The sequence below is a fragment of the Myotis yumanensis genome, unplaced genomic scaffold (genome assembly GCF_028538775.1).
Source record: "Myotis yumanensis isolate MYYU_CA2020_CCGP unplaced genomic scaffold, mMyoYum1.0.hap1 SCAF_16, whole genome shotgun sequence".
Taxonomy (NCBI): Eukaryota; Metazoa; Chordata; class Mammalia; order Chiroptera; family Vespertilionidae; genus Myotis; species Myotis yumanensis.
Genome location: NW_027223767.1, coordinates 1,369,165 through 1,389,795, shown reverse-complemented (window position 1 = coordinate 1,389,795; position 20,631 = coordinate 1,369,165). Strand labels below are relative to the sequence as shown.

General features: G+C 60.5%; 1 protein-coding gene across 8 annotated transcripts in view; it reads left to right on the top strand.

The window, feature by feature from the left end:
- PEMT (phosphatidylethanolamine N-methyltransferase) overlaps positions 1 to 20,480 on the top strand; it is a 58,694-nt gene extending 38,214 nt beyond the window's left edge. For 6 of the 8 annotated variants that reach the window (XM_070393911.1, XM_070393914.1, XM_070393916.1 and 3 more), the window contains 5 exons: positions 6,748 to 6,863; positions 16,971 to 17,116; positions 18,630 to 18,741; positions 19,774 to 19,848; positions 20,207 to 20,480. In XM_070393911.1, coding sequence (XP_070250012.1) covers positions 6,748 to 6,863; positions 16,971 to 17,116; positions 18,630 to 18,741; positions 19,774 to 19,848; positions 20,207 to 20,264 — 507 coding nt within the window. In that variant the 3' untranslated portion in view covers positions 20,265 to 20,480. Of the gene's footprint in view, positions 1 to 6,747; positions 6,864 to 15,991; positions 16,411 to 16,970; positions 17,117 to 18,629; positions 18,742 to 19,773; positions 19,849 to 20,206 lie in introns of those variants that run through there. The other 2 variants (XM_070393909.1, XM_070393910.1) reach the window with 2 other exon arrangements.
- Positions 20,481 to 20,631: the final 151 nt, after the last annotated feature.

Sequence of the window (20,631 nt, the reverse complement as noted above, 5' to 3'; positions counted from 1 at the left end):
TGGGGCTACTGCTGCCTGGAGCACAGTGTGAAGGCTGGTGCCCTCGCCCCAGTTGTTTCTTTCTCAGAGAAGTTTTATTCTAAGTGCTGTGCGTTTCCACATGATTTTAGAATCAGGTTGTCATTGGCAACCAAAAGCCCGTTGGGATTCCGTTGGATTGTGTTAAATCTGCAGGCCGACCAGGGGGACTTGACATCTTCGTAAAACAGATGCCCCTTGACCTACGATTGGGTTACATCTCAGTGAACCCGTCACAGGTTGGAAACATCCCAAGTTGGAAATGAACGTGACACTGCACTGCAGGGTTTGCGTGTGGACGGGAGCTGCGGCCCAGCGCCCGTGGCATCGAGGCATCGAAGCATAGCGCCAGCCCAGAAACACCAAAATGCAAAATTCCAAGCGCAGTTTCAACTAAATGCAGCCACCTTCTCATCATCGTAAAGTTGGAAACTCTGAAGCTGAGCCATTGCTAGTTGAGGACTTCAGAGCCATGGCACGCATCCGGGCCTTTACTTAGGGACCACGTTGTCTCAGCATCGCCGGGCTCCGTGGACCAGCCTCACATGGCTTGTAGATGGCATCAGGTTTTCTACGTGGGAGAACATGCGTCTGTGATCAAAGACATTTTACTCCTTCGCTGTGATCTCTCCACCTCTGTTCCTCACTGAATGAGCCCGCTGGGACCTCAGTGCCAGGAGCAGGGGAGGTGCGGCGTGGAGGGAGCTGGGCTTTCCACAGGCGCCTGGGAGGGTTTCCCGTGGGGGAAGGGTTCCCCATCAGGGGGAGGGTCCCTTGTGCTCCTGATGTGCTGTGTGTTTGTCAGGAATGTATGTTGGATTTTGTTAATTGCTCTTTTGTGTCTATTCAGATGATCGCAATGTTTTTCTTATTTAGTTTATTTATATGGTGAATTACCTTGATTGTTTTAAATGTTAAACCACCTTTTCACTCCTGGGATAAAACACACTTGGTCGTGATATACTGTGTCACCTTTTTTAATATACTAGAGGCCAGGTGCACGAATTCATGCACAGGTGGGGTCCAGCTGGCACACTCCAATCGTGGCCAATTGGGCTGGGTGAGCCAGGGGGAGGGGACGCATGTGGTTGGCCAGGAGGCCCCGTCCCCTGGTCCAATTCCTGCTTGAACCCCCTGTCAAGGGGACAATTTGCATATTAGCCTTTTATTATATAGGATTGTTGGATTCCATTATCTATTTTGCTAATGTTTTGTCTAGAATTTTGGCGTTTATGTTCAGAAGGAATATTTGTCTCTAGTTTTCATGTGAGGCCTTTGGTTTTGGTATCAGTTAATCTTGCTTCACTGGGTGCGTTGGGAAGTGTTCCCTCGGTTTCAGTTTTGGGCGAAGTGGTCCCTAATTGGTATTGTTTCTCCCTGACGTGTTGTGTGAGGGCCAGTGAGCTCGGCAGGACGAGACGAGTGTCGGGCTCACGCATGTGCCCTGGTTACTCTCTCAGGCCCACAGACTTTGTAGTGACGTCTTTCATTCTTGATACTGAGAATTTGTGTCTTTCTCTTGATCGGTGTTTTTAGAGATTTTATTCATCTTCTCAGAGAAATAGTTTTTGGTTTCATTGATTTTGCCCTATTGTTTTTATATTTTCTACTTCATTGATTCCACTCCACACTTTATGGTACTTACGTGGGTGCCATTTCTCTTTAGTGTAGGTGGGAGCTGAGGAGATCTGAGACCTTCCTTCCTTTCCTAACGCAGCAGGTGTGAGTGATGGCCATGCCGCCTCAGCACTGACTAGCGACTGTGATGTGCCCGACGTGGGGTCATAGGTCGTGCAGTGCCGGGGCCTCCGATGGTTGGGGATGGGCAGCTGGTGCAGGTCTCCAGGAGGTTGTGGCCCTGGCTTCTGTCTGGGGACCCGCTCCCAGGCAATCGAGTCCAGCCGTGAGTTCACTGCAGGGGCGGCCTTGGGCGCCCCTCTGAACGGATCACCTGCTTGCCCAGCGGTGGGAGGTGGCAAGGAGCGGCCCTGACTGAGGATGCTGTGGGCCATGGGAAGGGCTCGGCTGTGGGGCCGCTGGCGCTGAGCGGGGTGACCATGGGAGTGAGAGGGCCGCCAGGGCGAGGCTGGCAGTGGGTACCCCGTAACCCAGGTGTCTGTCCTCTCCCGGGACGCTGGTTCACACCAGACTTCTCTCAGGCCAGCAGCCAGGGCTGCTTTATGCCTCTCAACTCGCACCCGCTTGTCTACACCAGAGAGGAAGCACACAGCGCCCCAGCACCCGAGTGCCGCTCCAGACGGGCTCTGAGCCCTTTCCCTGCGTTAACTCACCAATGCTTCCAGCAGCCCTGTGGGAGGGGCATTGTTAGCTCCAGTTTACAGGTCAGGAAACTGAGGCACAGAGAGACGAAGTGATCCACTCAGGGTCACAGAGCTGGTAGGTAGAGGAGCTGGTGCTGAGCCGAGGCCCTGCGGCGCCAGGGCAGATGCCTGACCATTAGTCATGCAATACAAGGAGAGGAAGCAGCCGCTGTCCCCTCCCCGTGGGATATTAAAGAGCCCGCCCGCACAGCCGTCACTTCCAGGATATATTGGAGATTTGAGTGGCAAAGAGGAAGATGTTTCCAGAAAAGAGCCTCACAGCTTGGAGAGGTGCTTCCAGGCTGTTGTCCTGTGGACATCCAGAGGGAGGAGGGCTTTAACTAGCACCAGGAAATTGCCTATTTTACATAAAAACAAGCACCATTGTCATGAATGGCTTCCTATGGCTTCTGCCCTCCTCCATTTTCTTTTCAAAATATTCTACTGTCTAGCACAATATCTGGCCTGTGTAGATTCCTCAGTAAATGTTGGGTGAATGAGTGGTTGGTTGGATGGATGTGAGGATGGATGGATGGGTGTGTGTGTGTGAGGATGGATGGGTGGGTGGGTGTGAGGATGATGGATGTGAGGATGGATGGATGGATGTGAGGATGGATGGATGGATGGATGGATGGATGGATGTGAGGATGGATGGATGGATGGATGGATGTGAGGATGGATGGATGGATGGATGGATGTGAGGATGGATGGATGGATGGATGGATGGATGGATGTGAGGATGGATGTGAGGATGGATGGATGTGAGGATGGATAGATGTGAGGATGGATGGATGGATGTGAGGATGGATGTGAGGATGGATGGATGGATGGATGGATGGATGAGGGACGAGGGCTAGATGGGTGAACATGCCCCGACCAGGAATAGAGCTGGGGATCTCCTGGTGCACAGGTCTGCGCTCACCTGCTGAGGCACACTTGCTGGGCCCTGTGTCACTAAGCACATCAAATGGGTCTAATTCATTTAAAATTTCTCCTTTGCAAGGAGAGGTAACAAATCCTCTGAGGTATTCCAGGGGCCCATTGGAACAACCCAAAGCCATTCCCAGGTTTTAAAAAAGTCTTTCTTTTTTAAGTTGTCAAACATACTTGTACCAAAAGATTATATATCATTATGAAGCAATATTAAATTTATTTTTGCTCTAACCTTTGTTATTTCCTTCCTTCTTACTAACTTTGGACTTTATTTGTTCTTCTTTTTCTACTTCCTCGAGGTGAAAGTTAGGTTGTTTATTTCAGATTTTTCTTCTTTCTTGAGATAGGTCTCTATTGCTATGAACTTCCCTCTTTTTTTCTTTTTGTTAATCCTCACGTGAGGATGTTTTTTCCATTGAGTTTTAGACAGCGTGAAAGGGAAGGAGAGGGAGAGAGAGAGAAACATCATGTGAGAGAGATGCATGCATTGGTTGCCTCCAGCACACACCCCAACCAGGGAGGGGGATGAACCTGCAACCCAAGCACGTGCCTTGACTGTGAATCAAACTCGTGACCCTTCGGTGTGCGGGCCAGACGCTCTACCACTGAGCCACACCGGCCAGGCTGAACTTCCCTCTTATAACTGCTTTTGCTGTGTCCCATAAATTTTGGTATGTCTTATTCCCATTGTCCTTTGTCTCAAGATGTTATTTTATTTCTTCCCATTGGTATACTTTTCTTGCTTGTCTTTTCTGATGGGCAGTCGCTCTGAAAGGGCCTCCACTACTTGGGCCAGCGCCCCGGAGGGTGTCTGTCTTCCAGGGACCTTCAGAGGAACCTGCAGAGGCCGCACAAACTGTCTTGCATTTGACCACCCCAGATACCTCCTGATCTAATGCAAATCCGCTTGGCCAGGCCGCGTGCCACAGGGACAGGCACACAGATGGAAGCTCCACTCCATGTATTATCCTGGCGCACTCGGCCCCGGAAGGCAGACCTGGCCGTGTCCTCACTGTGGAGCCTAGGTAGACTAGAGGTGGGAGGTGGAGCTGATGGCAGTGGGCGTGGAGCTTCTACGCAGGCTGGTGGGAATGTTCTTAGCCACAGTGCAACGCACACCGGCAGGCCTGGAGGAAGACCTGCTGAGTTGGGTGGAACAAATTGGACCATCAAAATAAAAAGAAAAGGCAAAGACTCCCGTCGAATAGGAGGGAATATCTGTGAATGATACGTGAATCTGATAAAGATCTACTATCTGTCTCAGTAACTTGTTCAACTCAAGAACAAAAAGACAATCAACCCAATTTAAAAAACGGGCAAAGAACTTGAATAGACTTTTCTTCAAAGATCTGTAAATGGCCAATAGGTGTATGAAAAGATGTTCAATGTCATCTTAGTCACAGGGAAATGCAAAGCCAAGCCACAGTGATTGCCACTTTACACCCCCTAGAATGGTTACAGTTAAAAATGGAAATAACAAGCGTCGACAAGGACATGGGGAAATGGGAATGCTCACACAGTGCTGGTGGGAATGCAAACTGGTGCGGCCGAGGGAGGAGCCAGCCTGGCAGTTCTGCAATAAGTTAGAAATAGATGTACCATGTGACCCAGCAATCCACTCTGAGATGTGCACCCAAGAGAAATGAAAACGCTTATCCGCACAAAACGTTGCACCTGGGTGTTCACGGCAGCGCTACCCGTCGGAGCCGAAAGGACACCCCATGCCTGTGCACGGCCGAATGGGCACTGCCAGTAAAGGGCAGGCTCACACCGTGGAAGAGCACTCCGCCATCAGAAGGAATGGAGTGCTGGCACATGCGCAGCGCGGATGAACCCAAACCAAAGGTGTTAGTAAAAGAAACCGAGTCAGAAGTTACATCTTGTGTGATTCTGCTTATACGAAGCTTCCAGAATAGGCAGGAGAAGAGAGGCTGGAGGAGCAGGGGACGGCTCACGGCACGAGTGTCTGTGTGGGCTGATGGAATGTCTGAAGTTAGACCGTAGTGATGCTTGCACAACTAAACACCACTTTGAAATTTTATTTAAAAAAACGTGTAAAGGCCATAATGTGAAGTCTGTGGTCCTGGATCCTATGGCCCACGTGCAGGGCCGTGGCTCTCGAGCCCTCCCCGCCCCCGAGAACGGAGCTTGGGGCAGAGGCCCTGCCTGGGGCGGAGCAGAGGCTGGTCCGCAGGGAGACTGGGCAGCAGTGTCAACAGCAGAGGCGTGCGGAGGGGAAGCCAGGAGCCCCTCACCCACTTCTCCTCCCGCAAACTGCAGCCTAAAGGCCCCTCTGCGCTTGCTACGACTCAAGAAGTCCGAGGACAGGCCTGGGAGCCGCCTCTGGGGCCAAATCACTGTGGGCCTGGAGCCGCCAGTCACTTCCCCGCTGATTGTGGGTGCAGAGGTGAGGGCACACCCCCCTCATAGCTGCCCCCTCATAGCTGGGCGTTGCCCAGAAGGGTAGGTCCACGTGGGCAGCCCAGCCCAGCCCGGAGCAGGCAGCAGGCAGAATTGGTGCTGATGCCACAGTGGAGAGCGAGCCCGGGGTCTGTCCTCCTGCAGCGTCCCCGGAGCCAGGAGCCAGGAGCCCTGCCGGCCTTCGAGACTCCGTGTGTGACGATGTTCACCTCACCCAGGTGCCTGGCCCCCGTTATCAGAGTGCGGCCTCGTCTCCCTGTCCTCTCTCAGCCGCTCCTCCCGCAGCTCCCGCTGGCACTGCCCGAGCCCAGTGTGCCTCTGGCGTGGCAGAGCTGGGTGCGAGCTAGGGCCTGGCGACCACAGAGGCAGCAGGGCGCTGCAGAGCTGCCCGCTCCCCCTGCTCCCCGGCTCACTGTTGAAGGTTGACTGTAGATGTGATTGGTTCAAAAAATAAAATAAAAATGGCGGCTCAGTGGTTAGAGTGCCAGTCACGCACCAAAGGGTCTTGGGTTCGATTCCTTGTCAAAGGCATGTACTTGGGTTGCGGGTTGGATCCCCAGCTACAGTCGGGCAAGTTTGGGAGGTAACCAATGGATGTGTCTCTCTCACATCGATGCTTCTCTTTCTCCTTCTCCCATCCCTTCCACTCTCTCTAAAACAAAATCAGCACAAAAAATATCCTTGGGTGAGGATTGCCCCCCAAAGGTGAAAGCTTGAAAGTCTGTGCCTGGAGGTGCTGGGGAAGCAGGGGTGGGGGTTTGGGTCGCCCCTTCTCGGCCCTGCCCGGGGGGTTGAGGGGGCTGGGCCTGCTTCCTTTGGGGGACCCTCACCTGTTCTCAGCAGCTCCTCTCCTGCCCCTCGCCCACCGGGCGCGGGGAGCTGGGCCTGGAGGAGGTCCCTCTGCTTCTGGAGGAGTCGGGGTGTCGGTGGCAGAGGCTGCTTCCAGCAGACTGTGTGGCCCCCCCAGACAGGACTAAGGACGTGCGGGCACCCCTGGCCTCCTCCCGCACCCGGGTCCTCCCAGCACCTCTCACGCTTCTCTTTCCGAATGCAGGTGGCGAGATGGGAACAGAGAACCCGGAAGCTGAGCAGAGCCCTGGGCTCCCCCTACGTGGCCTGCTACGTGCTGGGCGGGGTCATCCTGGCCCTGAACGCCCTGCGCTCGCACTGGTAAGCCCCGCGGGGGGTGCGGGGGCCGCCGCCGGGAGGCGCTGCTCTCTCAGGCCTCGCGCCCAGCAGCCACCCCCCCACCCGGCCCCTGGACTCCTGTCCGCTGGGGGGTCCTGGGACCTGCCCGGGACTCGGCTCGCACCCCGGCCTCTGTGCGCACAGAGCCCTGTAGGAACCGGAGGTGTTACCTCCTGGCGTCGAAGAGGCCGGGGTGCGTGAACTTGTTCTACAGGATGAGGCGCCGCCGGGAGGTGGGAGTGGACACTCTGCCCAGCTGCACGGCGGGCGCCTGGGGTGGGCGGGCCGTGGAGGCCAGCGTGGGGGCAAGTGGTCAGATGTGGCCGCGGCCAGCCGGCCTGTCCGTGAGCCTGGTTCTCGCCTCCTGGGCTCGCAAGTGGCGTGAACGTGGTCCGGGCAGCACTCGAAGAAGGGAGAACTGGCACCTGAGAGCCCCAGCCCCCACCTGGGGCCAGACTGTGCTGGGCCGGCCGGCCCTGCGGGCACGGAGGGCCGGGCATCGAGCAGCGCGCCCATGGGAGTGGCAGAGGGTAGCGCGAGGTGGTCGGGGCGGTCATGTCACAGGACACGCGTGTATCAGAGCATCACGTGGTGCGCCTACCCTCAGTCGCAGGGCAGTGACAGCTCAGCAAAGCTGGGGAAAATAAACTGAGAGCACTTTGAAAAGTATTAAAAATAGAACTTGCTAAAAAGAAAAATAGAACTTGCCTCCTTTTTAAGGCCGAATAAGATTCCTCTGTGTGTGGAGCCACATGCTGTTTGCCCGGCTGCCTGTGTGGACACGGCTGCTGCCACCTTTTGGCTAATTGAGTCCTGCTGCTGTGAGGGGGGGGGGGGGGGGGGTGTGCCTGGGGGTGCCCTCACCTCTGCACCCACAGTTCCTGTTGTTGCTGTGGAAATGGGCCTGCAAGTGGTGGTGGGGGGGACCAGGGCAGGCAGCTCCCAGCTGTGGGCTGCACACTGTTCCGGAGGAGTGGGGATGTGGGGGTCGGGGAGCAGCCCGGCACCCGTCTGTGTGCAGGGGCTTGGAAGCACGTGCCCTGTGCCTAGGCTGGCCGGCTCCCCGGGGGTCTGTGTGCAGTCACTGCCTCATGCAGGGCCGGGCTGACTGTTCCCGGGAGGTGGTCCCAGGAAGCGAGCTGGCGGAGGGCGCGGTTCCCCCAGGAGTGAGCGTGCCCAGAGCATGGGCTGTGGGGCTCAGTCCTGGTGGCTAAGCCCCGAGCCTCCCTCCGTCTGCCTGCTGCTGCCCGATCCCGTGGGACATGGGACTTCTCTCTCTGACCTGATGACCCTCTGAGAGCAGCCCCCTCCCCCACGTCCTCTCCTTTTCAATGTACTTGGGTCAGCTGATGGGAACCTTCATTGCGTCTCTGAACCGCCCTGCCCCAGCCAGCCTGCCCTGCTCTCAGGGATTGCACAGGGCCGCTCTGGCCTGAGCAGGGAGCTTAGGCCTCGGGCCGACGTGGAAGGAGCTCTGGGCCCAGGCACAGGAGGCCTGGGTGCGCTCAGTCAGCCCGCAGGCGGGGCCCTGGGGAGTTTGCCATGCGAGAGGCCTGGGCTGTGGGGTCTGGAGGGGGCGCTGGCAGCGGGAAGGGAGGTGCTACAGGGAGGCTTGAGCCGGTACCCCTCAGCGGGCAGTACCCCTCTTCCTGCTCCACCCTGTTCCAGGATCTCAGGGGCGCAGAGCGCAGACAGCCCGAAGTCACATAGGTGCCCAAAGCTCAATTTAAGTTTTTTAAAATTAAATATTTTATTGATTTTTTACATAGAGGAAGGGAGAGAGATGGAGAAGAGGGTTAGAGAGTTAGAAACATCAGTGAGAGAGAAGCATCGATCAGCTGCCTCCTGCACACCCCCTACTGGGGATGTGCCTGCAACCAAGGTACATGCCCTTGACCGGAATCAAATCTGGGACCCTTCAGTCCCTAGGCCGACGCTCTATCCACTGAGCCAAACCGGCTGGGGCTCAATTTAAGTTTTAAAAATGGAACCGGAGACAAATGAATGAGACTCTGCACACTTCCCCCTGGAGGACATTCTAAAGCATAGGTTCTCAACCTGTGGGTCGCGACCCCTTTGGCGGTCGAACGAGCCTTTCACAGCGGTCGCCTAAGACCATCCTGCATATCAGATATTTACATGACGATTCATAACAGTAGCAGCATTACAGTTATGAAGTAGCAACGAAAATCATTTTATGGTTGGGTCACAACATGAGGAACTGTATTTAAAGGGCCAGAAGGTTGAGAACTACTGTAAAAGCGCCGCTCGACCTGAGTCCGAGTCCCCCGTGTGAGTCCGAGTCCCCCGTGTGAGTCCGGGTCCCGTCTGTGAGTCCGGGTCCCGTGTGAGTCCGGGTCCCCCGTGTGAGTCCCGGTCCCGTGTGAGTCCGGGTCCCGTGTGAGTCCGGGTCCCCCGTGTGAGTCCGGGTCCCGTGTGTGAGTCCGGGTCCCGTGTGAGTCCGAGTCCCCCGTGTGAGTCCGAGTCCCGTGTGTGAGTCCGGGTCCCGTGTGAGTCCGGGTCCCCCGTGTGAGTCCGAGTCCCCCGTGTGAGTCCGAGTCCCCCGTGTGAGTCCGGGTCCCGTGTGAGTCCGGGTCCCCCGTGTGAGTCCGGGTCCCATGTGAGTCCGGGTCCCGTGTGAGTCCGGGTCCCGTGTGTGAGTCCGGGTCCCGTGTGAGTCCGGGTCCCGTGTGAGTCCGGGTCCCCCGTGTGAGTCCGGGTCCCGTGTGTGAGTCCCGGTCCCCCGTGTGAGTCTGGGTCCCCCGTGTGAGTCCGGGTCCCGTGTGTGAGTCCGGGTCCCGTGTGTGAGTCCGGGTCCCTGTGTGAGTCCGGGTCCCTGTGTGAGTCCGTGTCCCGTGTGAGTCCGTGTCCCGTGTGTGAGTCCGGGTTCCTGTGTGAGTCCGGGTCCCGTGTGTGAGTCCGGGTCCCGTGTGTGAGTCCGGGTCCCGTGTGTGAGTCCGGGTCCCGTGTGAGTCCGGGTCCCTGTGTGAGTCCGGGTCCCGTGTGTGAGTCCCGGTCCCGTGTGTGAGTCCCGGTCCCCCATGTGAGTCCGGGTCCCGTGTGTGTGAGTCCGGGTCCCGTGTGTGAGTCCGGGTCCCGTGTGAGTCCGGGTCCCCCGTGTGAGTCCGGGTCCCCCGTGTGAGTCCGGGTCCCATGTGTGAGTCCGGGTCCCCCGTGTGAGTCCGGGTCCCCCGTGTGAGTCCGGGTCCAGTGTGTGAGTCCGGGTCCCCCGTGTGAGTCCGGGTCCCGTGTGTGAGTCCGGGTCCCCCGTGTGAGTCCGGGTCCAGTGTCTGAGTCCGGGTCCCTGTGTGAGTCCGGGTCCCGTGTGTGAGTCCGGGTCCCGTGTGTGAGTCCGGGTCCCTGTGTGAGTCCGGGTCCCGTGTGTGAGTCCGGGTCCCTGTGTGAGTCCGGGTCCCGTGTGTGAGTCCGGGTCCCGTGTGTGAGTCCGGGTCCCTGTGTGAGTCCAGGTCCCGTGTGTGAGTCCGGGTCCCTGTGTGAGTCCGGGTCCCGTGTGTGAGTCCGGGTCCCGTGTGTGAGTCCGGGTCCCTGTGTGAGTCCGGGTCCCGTGTGTGAGTCCGGGTCCTCCGTGTGTGAGTCCGGGTCCCTGTGTGAGTCCGGGTCCCGTGTGTGAGTCCGGGTCCCGTGTGTGAGTCCGGGTCCCTGTGTGAGTCCGGGTCCCGTGTGTGAGTCCGGGTCCCTGTGTGAGTCCGGGTCCCGTGTGTGAGTCCGGGTCCCTGTGTGAGTCCGGGTCCCGTGTGTGAGTCCGGGTCCCGTGTGTGAGTCCGGGTCCCGTGTGTGAGTCCGGGTCCCCCGTGTGAGTCCGGGTCCCCCGTGTGAGTCCGGGTCCCGTGTGTGAGTCCGGGTCCCGTGTGTGAGTCCGGGTCCCGTGTGTGAGTCCGGGTCCCCCGTGTGAGTCCGGGTCCCCCGTGTGAGTCCGGGTCCCTGTGTGAGTCCGGGTCCCGTGTGTGAGTCCGGGTCCCGTGTGTGAGTCCGGGTCCCCCGTGTGAGTCCGGGTCCCCCGTGTGAGTCCGGGTCCCGTGTGTGAGTCCGGGTCCCGTGTGTGAGTCCGGGTCCCCCGTGTGAGTCCGGGTCCAGTGTGTGAGTCCGGGTCCCGTGTGTGAGTCCGGGTCCCTGTGTGAGTCCGGGTCCCTGTGTGAGTCCGGGTCCCGTGTGTGAGTCCGGGTCCTCCGTGTGAGTCCGGGTCCCGTGTGTGAGTCCGGGTCCCTGTGTGAGTCCGGGTCCCTGTGTGAGTCCGGGTCCTCCGTGTGAGTCCGGGTCCCTGTGTGAGTCCGGGTCCTCCGTGTGAGTCCGGGTCCCTGTGTGTGAGTCCGGGTCCCGTGTGTGAGTCCGGGTCCCCCGTGTGAGTCCGGGTCCAGTGTGTGAGTCCGGGTCCCGTGTGTGAGTCCGGGTCCCGTGTGTGAGTCCGGGTCCCTGTGTGAGTCCGGGTCCCTGTGTGAGTCCGGGTCCCGTGTGTGAGTCCGGGTCCTCCGTGTGAGTCCGGGTCCCGTGTGTGAGTCCGGGTCCCTGTGTGAGTCCGGGTCCCTGTGTGAGTCCGGGTCCTCCGTGTGAGTCCGGGTCCCTGTGTGAGTCCGGGTCCTCCGTGTGAGTCCGGGTCCCGTGTGTGAGTCCGGGTCCCTGTGTGAGTCCGGGTCCCTGTGTGAGTCCGGGTCCTGCGGGGCGGCGCACAGCCCGGCCCTCGGCGAGTTCTCCGTGTGCAGTGGGCGGAGGAGCCGGCACCCGGCCTCGAGGACCTGGCCCAGCTTCTCGCTGAGAAGCCGAGTGAGCCCGGGGCACTGGGTGGTGGCCATGCCCATGTGCCGAGGGAGGAGCAGAGGGCTCCGGACCCCACTGGCCCTGGATGGGGGGCGCAGGTGGTCCGAGGCCCCGGGCCAAGTCTGGGGCAGCCCTGCGGCTGCTTTGGGACCCCCTGCCCCCTCACGGCCGGACCTGCACTTGGTCAGGAACCTCCGCCTACTCCAGCGTGGCTTCCCCCCAGCTCAGCTGCTTCAGTGCCGTGCCCCTGAGAGGCCCACTTCATGGGCCGGCTGCCCACACTGGCAGGAGTGTGCCCGCTGCCCGCACTGGCAGGAGTGTGCCCGCTGCCCACACTGGCAGGAGTGTGCCCGCTGCCCGCACTGGCAGGAGTGTGCCCGCTGCCCACACTGGCAGGACTGTGCCCGCTGCCCGCACTGGCAGGAGTGTGCCCGCTGCCCACACTGGCAGGAGTGTGCCCGCTGCCCACACTGGCAGGAGTGTGCCCGCTGCCCGCACTGGCAGGAGTGTGCCCGCTGCCCACACTGGCAGGAGTGTGCCCGCTGCCCACACTGGCAGGACTGTGCCCGCACTGGCAGGAGTGTGCCCGCTGCCTGCACTGGCAGGACTGTGCCCGCACTGGCAGGAGTGTGCCCGCTGCCCGCACTGGCAGGACTGTGCCCGCACTGGCAGGAGTGTGCCCGCTGCCCGCACTGGCAGGAGTGTGCCCGCTGCCCACACTGGCAGGACTGTGCCCGCACTGGCAGGAGTGTGCCCGCTGCCCGCACTGGCAGGAGTGTGCCCGCTGCCTGCACTGGCAGGAGTGTGTCCGCTGCCCGCACTGGCAGGAGTGTGCCTGCTGCCCACACTGGCAGGAGTGTGCCCGCTGCCCACACTGGCAGGAGTGTGCCCGCTGCCCACACTGGCAGGAGTGTGCCCGCTGCCCGCACTGGCAGGAGTGTGCCTGCTGCCCACACTGGCAGGAGTGTGTCCGCTGCCCACACTGGCAGGAGTGTGCCCGCTGCCCACACTGGCAGGAGTGTGCCCGCTGCCCGCACTGGCAGGACTGTGCCCGCACTGGCAGGAGTGTGCCCGCTGCCCGCACTGGCAGGAGTGTGCCCACTGCCCGCACTGGCAGGAGTGTGCCCGCTGCCCGCACTGGCAGGAGTGTGTCCGCTGCCCGCACTGGCAGGAGTGTGCCCGCTGCCCACACTGGCAGGAGTGTGTCCGCTGCCCACACTGGCAGGAGTGTGCCTGCTGCCCACACTGGCAGGAGTGTGCCCGCTGCCCACACTGGCAGGAGTGTGCCCGCTGCCCGCACTGGCAGGAGTGTGCCCGCTGCCTGGTGGTGCAGATGAGCCCTGGCAGAGGGGCAGGAGCAGGAGCAGGCTGTGCCCTGGGCCCCAGACCTGGTCCATGCTGGACTGTAGCTGGCCTCCCACTCTTCCCTCCCACGCAGGAGGCTTCCCCACTGGCCTGGCTGGGTTTTTTTCTGGAATGTTCTCCCCGCCCACCCCTCCCCCTGGCGAAATTCTTCTGTCACATCTCAGCTAAGCCTCACTGTGGCCTCTAGACCCTGTCTGGTGCCCATCCTGCACCAGCGTGGCATCCATCCCAGTGTGTCACCTTGGCTCACTGTCCTTCCCACCGTCCACAGCCCCGTGCTCACCAGCGTGTGCGCAGCTGCCTGGCAGCAGCTTTGCAGGGGACACGGGAGGGGTGACTGTCACCGTCATACAGAGGCAAGCACTGAGGCCAGGGTGCCCAGCTCTGTCTGGAACCTCCTCCTGCCGTGTGCCAGGAGCCCTCAGCCCGGTATCAGGTGGCTGTGGGTGCCCCGGAGGACTTGAGGCAGATGGCTGTGCTGGGCTATTGGCCCAGCGGCCTCATCGCCCTGGGCTGGCGGCCGGGAGTTAGCCCGGGCAGGGAGGAGTGGGTGCCAGTGGGGGATAGCGGGGGGCGGGGGGGGGGGCGGCGGGTTCACCCGGCCCTTGCGATCTTGGAGGCGAGTGTTGCCTCTTTCTCTTTCTGCGTCACGGTCCTTCATGCAGGGCTGAGCCAAGGATCCCGGGGCGGGTAGATGAGCCAGCCCTGAGTCGGGCAGTCAGCCTTGCCAGGGCCACTCCCTCTCCATGCCCCACTCCACCATGTGCAGACAGGAGAGCGGGGGAGGCTGCTGAGGCTGGTGCCCACGCCGCCTGCTCCACGGCCTCCGCTGCTGTCGGCAGGGGAGAAGGTGCGCTTGGCTGCAGGTTTATCGGAAGGTCAAGTGCAGGCAGAGGGGCAGGGCAGGCGTGGCGACCTGGCACACCACCAGGTGCGTGTGACCCTGAGCAGTCGCAGAGATCAACCTGTAACTGCGGGTGACCCTGAGCCTGGCAGCTGGAGCTGAGCGAGGGCAGTGGTGGGCGGAGAGCTGGGGGTGTGGGCAACGTGACCAGTGACCAGGTGTGCCCTGACACGTGGGCCTTTGTTTGACAGGTCATCATGCAGGCTTCTGTGCATGGCGTCCTGTTTGCTGTTTGTTCGCAGTCCTTTCTCCGCTCTGGAGGGAGTCGGGGAGAAGGGTGAGGGTGTTGCTTGTCCTCCTGTCCAGGCAGGTGCCCTAACCCCTCTGCCTGGAGTGTACCAGGTGCCAGGAGAGCTCGGGGAAGGACAAGCAGCCTCTGTTCTCTAAGCTGAGAGTAGTTGGAGGGAAGAGTTCCAGGAAGGCAGCTTTTAGCTTAGCATAAGTATGACAGTGAGAACTTACAAGTGGGATGAATGAAAATGATGAGTTTGTTCTGCTTGCAAAAGCCTGGCAAACAGAGGGACTTTGTGATGGATGGATGGATGGATGGATGGATGGATGATGGATAGATGGATAGATGGATGGATAGATAGAGGATGGATGGATGGATGGATGGATAGATAGAGGATAGATGGATGGATGGATAGATGGGTGGGTGGATAGATGGATAAATGGGTGGGTGGATGGATGGATGGATGGATGGATGGATGATGGATGGATAGAGTATAGATGGATGGGTGGATGGAGGATAGATGGATGGATGGATGGATGTAGGATAGATGGATGGATGGAGGATGGATAGAGGATAGATGGGTGGATGGATGGAGGATGGATGGATGGATGGATGGATGGATGGAGGATAGATGGATGGATGGATGGAGGATGGATGGATGGATGGAGGATGGATGGATGGATGGATGCATGGATGCATGGATGGATGGAGGATAGATGGATGGGTGGATGGATGGAGGATGGATGGATGGATGGAGGATGGATGGATGGGTGGATGGATGGGTGGATGGATGGAGGATAGATGGATGGATGGATGGAGGATGGATGGATGGATGGATGGAGGATGGATGGATGGATGGATGGATGGAGGATGGATGGATGGAGGATAGATGGATGGATGGATGGAGGATAGATGGATGGATGGATGGAGGATAGATGGATGGATGGATGGAGAATGGATGGATGGATGGAGGATAGATGGATGGATGGATGGATGGATGGATGGAGAATGGATGGATGGATGGATGGAGGATAGAGGATAGATGGATGGATGGATGGAGGATGGACGGATGGATGGATGGATGGAGGATAGATGGATGGATGGAGGATAGAGGATAGATGGGTGGATGGATGGAGGGTGGATGGATGGATGGATGGAGGATGGACGGATGGATGGATGGATGGAGGATAGATGGATGGATGGATGGATGGAGGATGGATGGATGGATGGATGGAGGATAGAGGATAGATGGGTGGATGGATGGAGGATGGATGGATGGATGGATGGATGGAGGATGGACGGATGGATGGATGGAGGGAGGATAGATGGATGGATGGATGGAGGATGGATGGATGGATGGAGGATAGAGGATAGATGGGTGGATGGATGGAGGATGGATGGATGGATGGATGGAGGATAGATGGATGGATGGATGGAGGATGGATGGATGGATGGATGGAGGATAGATGGATGGATGGATGGAGGATGGACGGACGGATGGATGGATGGATGGAGGATAGATGGATGGATGGAGGATGGATGGATGGATGGATGGAGGATAGATGGATGGATGGATGGAGGATGGACGGATGGATGGATGGATGGAGGATAGATGGATGGATGGATGGAGGATGGATGGATGGATGGATGGAGGATAGATGGATGGATGGATGGAGGATGGACGGACGGATGGATGGATGGATGGAGGATAGATGGATGGATGGAGGATGGATGGATGGATGGATGGAGGATAGATGGATGGATGGATGGAGGATGGACGGATGGATGGATGGATGGATGGAGGATAGATGGATGGATGCATGGGTGGGTAGATAGATAGACTAATGGGTGGTGATAGAGGATACACAGATGGGTGGATGGGTTGGTGGATAGTGAGCTGCCCTGCTAGGAGTACCTGGTACAAAGTGGATGCAAGCAGCTGCCTCCTGTGAGGTGGAGGTCTTGTTTCTTGTGACCGAGGGGCAGTGTGAAGGGGATGTGTGTGGGACATGCCTGCTCTTGCTCCCACACACACCTCTCTGTGGGGAGTGTCCCTCTCCCCAGCGCCTGCTCTCCCTGAGGAGGCAGACCGGGCGCCTTGCTCCTGTGCGTGACCACGAGCCCAGGCCCTCCAGCTTCGGAGCCCGCCGGAGAACCCCGTCTCAGAACTCACTAGCACATCACCCCATCTGCTCAGCCCCCTTGCAAGGTCTCCCACGGCTCCAACCCGGAGGGAACCTGCTGGGGCATTCCAGGTGTGGAAGGAAGGGGCACAGGTGCTGCCAGGGCTGCGGCCAGCGCTGGGCAGGGCCCAGGAGGCTGGAGGGCAGAGTGCCCGAGGCCGCGGCGCCGAGCCCACCAGGGGAGTGGATGCCCGCACACAGCCTGCGGCGCACATCTTTCATTTCCCGGCTCACTCTCCTCCACAGCACCAGTGTTTGCAAACTGCTGGTCTTCGGGCTGAATCTGGCCTGCTGACACGCACAGAATCCAAAATAGTTTTCATTAATCGCCTGTTTTTAAGTTTTTAAAAATGAGGATACTTCATATCCAGTCAGGATTTCTGACTCCTGAAAAACCAAACACTCCTGCAGGCCTGGGCCCCACCGCACCGCTTCCCTGGAGGCAGCCGGGGGATGAGGCTTCAGGGCGGCCCCCCGCCCTCCTGCCCCCTCCCCACCTGCAGCTGCTGCACCTGCCTGCCTGAGTCTGAGACCCTGGGACTGGCTCCTCTGGGGGCCACTTGGGGGCGGGATGGGAGGGAGTGGCAGCCTTGTCTTCACGCCGTGACCCCTTACCTACCCCCCTCCCGCAGGTTCACTCAGGCCATGCGGAACCAGCCCCGGATGGACAGCCTGGACACGCCCACGGCCTACCAGGCCGGCCTCGTGCTGCTGGGCGCCGGCAGCGTGCTGGTGCTCTCCAGCTTCTCCGCCCTGGGCTTCACCGGGACCTTCCTGGGTAAGACCATTCAGGGCCCAGGAGGAGCCGGGCTGGGGCACCTTCCCCTTCAGGTCTCACCCAGCTGCGTGGCTGCGAGGCCAGGCAGGGTGTTGGCCTGCGAGGGGCGGGGCCACCGTCCCTTTCTGCCTGCAGCTCTGGGGACCCCGGGCAGGAAGGCCTCATGACGTCAGTGACTTCCAGCAGCTTGGAAGCCCAGGAAGGAAGCCACAGGGTTGGCTGCCAGGGCCACGGTGACCTTGGGGGCAGGGCCAGACGGAGGAGGCAGCTGCTGCCCTCAGGGGAGCCCCTCCCACAAGCCCGTGGCACCCAGAGCTGCCTGGCACCCTGATGGGCTGGGTCAGAGGTTCTTGGGCCCTCCCTCCTCCCCCAGCCCTGGCCAGCTCGGACTAGGCCTGTGTCGTCCAGGCCTGGGTGGATCTGGTGCCCCTCGCTGTCTGGGCATCTCTGTGCGGTGCTTCGGCCTGGGCTCTGCAGGGTGCAGCAGGGCCCCAGCGCTCAGGGGCGTGTGTTCTCGGCCCACATGGAGCAGCCCTCCTCCTGCCCGCAGCAAGACCTGGCTGGGACTGTGGCCAGGCAGTGCCTCCTGCCTAGGCAGGAGCTGTAGGGAGCCTGGGACTAGAAGAGGGTGTGCGGCAGGGAGCCCGGGGGGAAGGGTCAGGAGCCTGGTCCGGCAGGTGCTGGTGGGAAGGCGCGAGCCAGCGGGAGGCAGGCAGGTGGCTGGTATGCAGGGGCCAGTGGGGCCAGGGCTGGAGTCTGGGTGGGGCCACATCTCTCCGTCCACAAATGCCACACAGGTGCTGAGCTCCAGTCCCAGGGGGCAGGGGACGTGCGAGGGGCTGGGAAGGTCCTGTCTCCGAAATGAGAAGGTTGGACTGGTGGGGCTGACACCCCCGGCAGGGCCAGGGCGAGGCACAGGAGGGCGGAGGGCACCGTGCTGGCCCGCTCATCCTCTAGACCAGGGTGACTAGCCTCCGTGGGTGCTGCGGGGAGTGGGCCCTGACAGAAAGCGGCTGGGGTAGCCCCTCCGACTCAGGGCCACAAGGTGAGACTGGCTGGAGGGGCGTCAAGGTGGGAGGGGGACCCAGTGGCTGCGCGACCCCCGGAGGAACGGACTGGAATTGCTTGGCACGTGGGGCACGTGCTCCTTGCCCTCAGCCCCAGCACCCGATGCTGCGCCACTGCCTCAGGCCACCGCCCGCTTCCTGCTCCTGGAAAGAAAGGCCCCCCAGCCCTTCCTGCCCGCTCCTTGGCCCCCAGACAGTGGGTGACCCACTCCTGCCAGTTCCTCCCGCCAGGGCTGTCCTGCTTCTGCCTGGATGAAGGGCCAAGGGATTCTGGGGGGAGGAGGCCATGGCTCCGGGGCAGTGCCCATGCCCTCGAGGGTCGCAGGTCAGGCCTGCTCCCCGCCAGCCTGGGACTCCTGGAGGGGGAGGGCAGCCGGGCCGTGCCGGCCCTTCTGGCTGATGGTCTGGCCAGGGGGTAGCCTTTGTCCTGCCCACCTTGTCCACAGGTGATTACTTCGGGATCCTCAAGGAGGCCAGAGTGACCACGTTCCCGTTTAACATCCTGGACAACCCCATGTACTGGGGCAGCACAGCCAACTACCTGGGCTGGGCCGTCATGTGAGTGGGTTCCTGCCGCCCTCCCTGCCGGCCGTCTCCCCGGAAGGCCAGGCACCAGGCAGATGTGTGCCTTGGGATAACTTCTCTCGGACACAAACAGCATCTAGAATAGGAGAGGGCTGGCCAGCTTCCCTCACGGGCCAGAGTGAGGCTGGCGGACCCAAGCTGAGAGGGGCTGCCCGTGGAGCGCAGCCCTGACGGCGGGGAGCAGTGTGACGGTGTCAGCATGGACGCTGACATTTGAATTTCATACACTGTCCAGGTGTCACTGGAGGCCATTATTCTTTTGATTCTTTTTTAACCACTTAAGGATGTACAAGCCAGCCTGGCCCATGGACGCCAGCCCGCCAGCCCCGTGTAGTCAGGTCCACCCGGGTGGGCGGCAGGGCTTCCCAGGGCCCTGGTCAGACCTGCAGCAGCCTCTGGCACCGTCTGGGAGCTGGTCTGTGCACGTGCCCAGCACGCAGAACTCTGCCGCCTGGAGGGAGTCCCATGCCGGGGAGGGAGTGCCACCGGCCTTCTGCCGCCTGCCTCAGCCAGCCAAGGTCCCGCCCTCCAGGTGTGGGCTCTGGGCTCAGGCCCCGCCCTCTGAAGTAGTTCTCCTCGGTCCGTTGTCTGTGGGAAGTGTCCTGCTTTTATGTAACCACTGAAGATGGCTTGCCTTGTGCTCCCAGAGAAACCAAGGGTGAAATGTCAGGATTGCGATGTTCCTTGCTATGCCCCACCCCACAAGCACTGGGCTTTGAGGGACCAGGAGCCAGGGGGATTCTGGCTGGGGCCCCCCACGCACACCCCAGCTTCACTCCAGACCAGACAGCCCCGGCCCCACTTGCCCGACTTGGACCCGAGCCAGCCTGGACGGCAGCACACTGGCCAACGGGTCAGGACCTGGACGGCGGGCGCCCTGGTCTGAGAGAGAAAGCCAGACACTGGAAAGAGGCCCCGGCTCCACGCATTGGCCGCAGGACCCAGCCTGGCAGGGAGGGGCACCCGTGCCAGGCTGCCCACTGATTGCCTGTATCTTGTCCACAGGCACGCCAGCCCCGCCGGCCTGCTGCTGACTGGGGTGGTGGCCCTCGTCTACACGGCAGCCACCCTGTACGAGGAGTGAGTAGGCGCCGACAGTCTGTGGGCAGGGCTGCTGTCTGCCATCAGCCCATGAGGGAGGAGGCGGCCTTGCCTCCCCTTCAGGGCTGTTCCCATGGCCACCGTTCCCATGGCCACCGTTCCCATGCCCAGGACAGGCCAGGTCAGCTGGCCACAGCCGGCACTGACACAGTGGCAGACGGGAAGCTCAGAGAAGTCACCGTGGGGGCTGAGGGCCCGGACAGGCAGTGACAGGCAGCCGCTGGCCCTCCTAGTCCTACAGGGGCACCTTCACTGTCCGTGCTCCAGGAGGGTAGGGCTGGGTGTCGGCATCAGCCCCAAGACCAGCTGACCAGAGCCTGTCCTCCTGCCCCTGCAGGCCCTTCACTGCTGAGATCTACCGGCAGAAAGCCTCCCAGTCCCGCAAGAGCCGCTGACGGGCTGCCCGGCATCTCACCTCCCGCCGGCCTCCCCGGGGCCACGTCGAGACAGCGAACGTGCCCGCTGCTGCTCGTCCGCTGCTGCTCGTGCCTGCTGGCGTGGGCCCCTCCAGTGCCTTGGAAACCGCTGCCGTGGGACCTCGGACCTGCTACCATGTGGCCACTGAGCCCTTCCTACTGCCCACCATGTTTAACTCCCCAATAAAGGCCCTGACCCCAGCTCCTCCTCTTCTGCTCCTTCCCACAGGGGTGGAGGTGATCACACCATCCAGTGCCCGCCCCCCGCAAATGCCCCTGTGAGCTGCCATCCAGGGGAAATGATCAGAGAGAAAACATGCTGAACTAAGTGACAAGAAAGCGCCCG